Source organism: Primulina eburnea, chromosome 7 (genome assembly GCF_022965805.1).
Source record: "Primulina eburnea isolate SZY01 chromosome 7, ASM2296580v1, whole genome shotgun sequence".
Lineage (NCBI taxonomy): Eukaryota > Viridiplantae > Streptophyta > Magnoliopsida > Lamiales > Gesneriaceae > Primulina > Primulina eburnea.
The window spans coordinates 5,133,089-5,136,547 of record NC_133107.1 but is presented as its reverse complement, the minus strand read 5'-3'; the positions used below and the strand labels follow the sequence as shown (position 1 = coordinate 5,136,547).

At 32.6% G+C, this 3,459-nt stretch overlaps 1 protein-coding gene across 1 annotated transcript; it reads right to left on the bottom strand.

The window, feature by feature from the left end:
* Positions 1 to 737: 737 nt before the first annotated feature.
* On the bottom strand, positions 738 to 2,307 carry LOC140836047 (uncharacterized). The gene is made up of 2 exons (XM_073201461.1): positions 2,033 to 2,307; positions 738 to 1,441 (listed from the first exon to the last, which is right to left on the bottom strand). The coding sequence occupies exons 1-2, from the start codon at positions 2,219 to 2,221 to the stop codon at positions 914 to 916; spliced, it is 717 nt and encodes a 238-aa protein (XP_073057562.1). The 5' UTR covers positions 2,222 to 2,307; the 3' UTR covers positions 738 to 913.
* Between the last annotated feature and the right edge of the window lie 1,152 nt (positions 2,308 to 3,459).

The following is a 3,459-nucleotide window of genomic DNA, read 5'->3' as shown; positions in this document are numbered from 1 at the left end:
TTCATTTTCCAACATAGAATGTAAGTCGTTTTATCAAGAGTTATATCTTATGATTATTTTGTAAATCATATAGCAGTTCAAACATAACAATTCGCTTGCTTCAGGCATGGACAATTATTGCATCAAACAATCTCAATCTCAATACTTACACTACCGGCAATTAATGAAAATCGAATCCGTGACCTCAACTCTGATATCAATAATAGAACCGAATGCTTTTCGGTTCACCAAAAGCTATATAAGATAACGGTGCAATTCAAATCTTTTAAACCATATAACATATCAAATACCACAGTATGAACAATTATTGCAGTCAACACATTTATACCCTAAATAAATACATCCACCGCATCACATAATTTATCTAAGAGCTTAGCATGTGGATTCCAAAGAACGCACAAGAGACCGATTTCAAAAGGTTATTCTGTTCGAGCTATAAAGTATCATCAAACCAGAGGTTTCATCACAAATTTAGAACTTTAAAATCGAACGACCTATACAATTTCCAAATGGATATGTACAAGTTGAATGACAACTACAAAAAAACCAAGAAAGAAAGGATAAAAAAATCTCTTCTTGACTAAATATATGAATTTCATTCGGTTTAGTGGTTTACCAATACTAGAGTTAGTGATGACTATATACGTCAATGTTCACCTAACAGAGACAACTATCGTCCCAACATAATCTTTGTTAGAAGCTAAGAAACATGTGGAGACAAGATAGACAAAAAGGGGAACAAAATATACGTGAATACATATTCATCGTAGCTGTAATTTATGCTTATATACTGATGCAAAGAAGAAAAACCCGAATCGATAATAGTTCATACACCAATTCTGTATTTACCTCATACTTAATAATCTATGAATCTTTACAAAAAATCAGAACCAAGCATCTTATCTTCAATATTTCAAATACACATGTTCAGGTCAATACGAGGTTTCTTGATAGCCACAGGCACTGGCACTTCACTGTTACATCGAGGGCACTTGGGATTACTCTTCGAGATCAACACATAAAGAAGACAGCCTGGGCAACCAGCAGCGAACGAGCCCGAAAATCTCTCCTCGTTGTCGAAATCTCGGTCTTGGATCGAGGATGAAGAGTTCGAACACGGAGAACAAGATTTAGACATCGACATTGACATAGAACGCTTCCTGATCACCGTTTCTTTCTCGGCCCTCTCGAGTGCTGACTTCACTTTGTCGAGAGTGCATATGCTCGGGTAACTCGAAGATGAAGGAGATGTGGATGCAGACGAAACAAGCTTCAACTCTAAGGCCGATTCGTCGAAGAGGTTTAACGTCTGTTTCGACGTCAGAGGGAAGTTGAGGTCTTGAAACTTGGTGAGAGTTTTGCTACTAATTTGAGGCTTGTTTTCTGAATTCGAAGAGGACGAGTTTGATGAACTGCACCTTTGGAGATACACTTTTCCCGACTGCACAAACAACACAGAACAATTAAGCAATACACACAGTGATGAATCTTCAACATCAATTTGAATTAGAAACATCAAAATCACTTTAAATTATTAAACCAAATCAAAGTTTGAAAAAAAAATAGCCCAATTGAAGGCATTAGGGGGAATAATGAATTGGATCGATATGCAATCACTAATTTATAAACTGCAATCAGATTTATCATTCACGAAACCTCAATCATCCAAAGAATTAATGTAGTAATTAATATTAATTCATGAGAAACTTAAAAGCAAAAATAATTAATGATCAATAATCACCATGAATATTATAACCATAGCGCAATAAACCCATTAAATGCACACTAATTTTCTCATAAATTAATTAAAATATAAATGGATATATGATTAACTGAACATAAATAAACAAGGTAAATGAAACCTTAAATACAGACAGAGAGGCGCTGAATCTTCATAAACATACCAAAATCAAACCCGAAAAAATCATCTCAAAAAAAAAACCAAGGATAAAACAAATCCTTAAAAAACACAAGTGGGTTCTTTCTGGTCTAAAAAAAGATTAAAAATAATTTTCACATAAATGATTATTACCTTTAAATCGAGGCGTTTCTCCCAGCCACAGGGGACTTGTAAATCGAGGTCTAACTCCTTGGAATCGGGTGTACCACACCCACCAAGCAAGTCCCGGGTGATCGGGGCCGTTGATTTCCCTGCCGAGGTTGACTCTTTCGTGTCGCCGGCGTTGATCATTCTGACCAGAGAACTGACATCAGCGGCCATCCCACGAAAGATTTTGTATTCTCCCAGTTTAAGAGAGAGAGAGGGAGAGGGAGAGGGAGAGGGAGAGGGAGAGTAATGGGTGATGGAATAGTGAAGAGTGAAACGGAGTGTGATATATATATATATATACATATACAAGTGAGAAAAGAAGAAGATTTTTGCAAATTACTACATTTCAATTAAATCAAATTAAATGGCAATAATTGAAGAATTGAATGTAATCTAGATTTATACGGGAAAATTTTAATTTTCTGGAAGGGCATTAATTATTATTTTTTTATTTTGGAGAAATATTGGTTCCATCAAAATACATTTCAAAAGTTTAGATTTACTAACTAATATATTACTTATATTACATTACAATTACAAATTTTTCTATTTTTAGTTGTGTTAATGGTAAATTTACATTTTAGTTATGTTATTTTGTGTTTTTTTTTTTTTCATTTTGATCATTAAATTTTTATTATTAATCTTGTAACTCATATATTTTTCAGTTTTGGTCAATCAACTTGTGCGCTTTTTTTCATTTTTGTTTTTTTTGACCCGAAGACACGATGGATTCAGATAAAAGAAGACCAAAAATATAAAAAAAATACAAGTTACATGACTAAAAATACAAATCAACTATTAATAAGATCAAAAGTAAAAAACCTGTAAATTTCAAGATAAAAAATATAGTTTTTCCTTATATTATATAGTGTGAATTACCTTTTTTCGTTATTTATTAAATGTTGTATATGAGAATGAAGTATAAATGTCTTTCTCTGAATATGTGTATCAAATTTCATTCTTTGTCCGTTGATTTGAAACTTATGTGATCCAATGTAGTATTGATTGATACAATGTTATATCAACAATCTCGTTAAAATAAAAAATCAAAAAATTGAAAAATACATTATTACGATTGAAATTAACATAAAAATGAATTATTCGTATATTTTATAAAAATAATAAATAAATAAAAAAACAGAGGAGGCATTTTCCAAGAGGAGAATGTGGGTATTTACAAAGTGCATTAAATGAAAAAGAACAGCTAATTAATGCCACGCTCTCCATACAAAGACCCTTTGGCTTCCTTAGATAACTAATTAATGACTGTTTTTAATTTTTTTCAAAATTTTGGTATCCCTCTGTGTGTCTGATTTATTGGCGCATTCATTTCCTTTTGTTTTCAGAATTTATTGCTATCCGACTTCAGTTGGGAACTCTTGGCCCTTCTTGTCTCTGCACAAAAACTT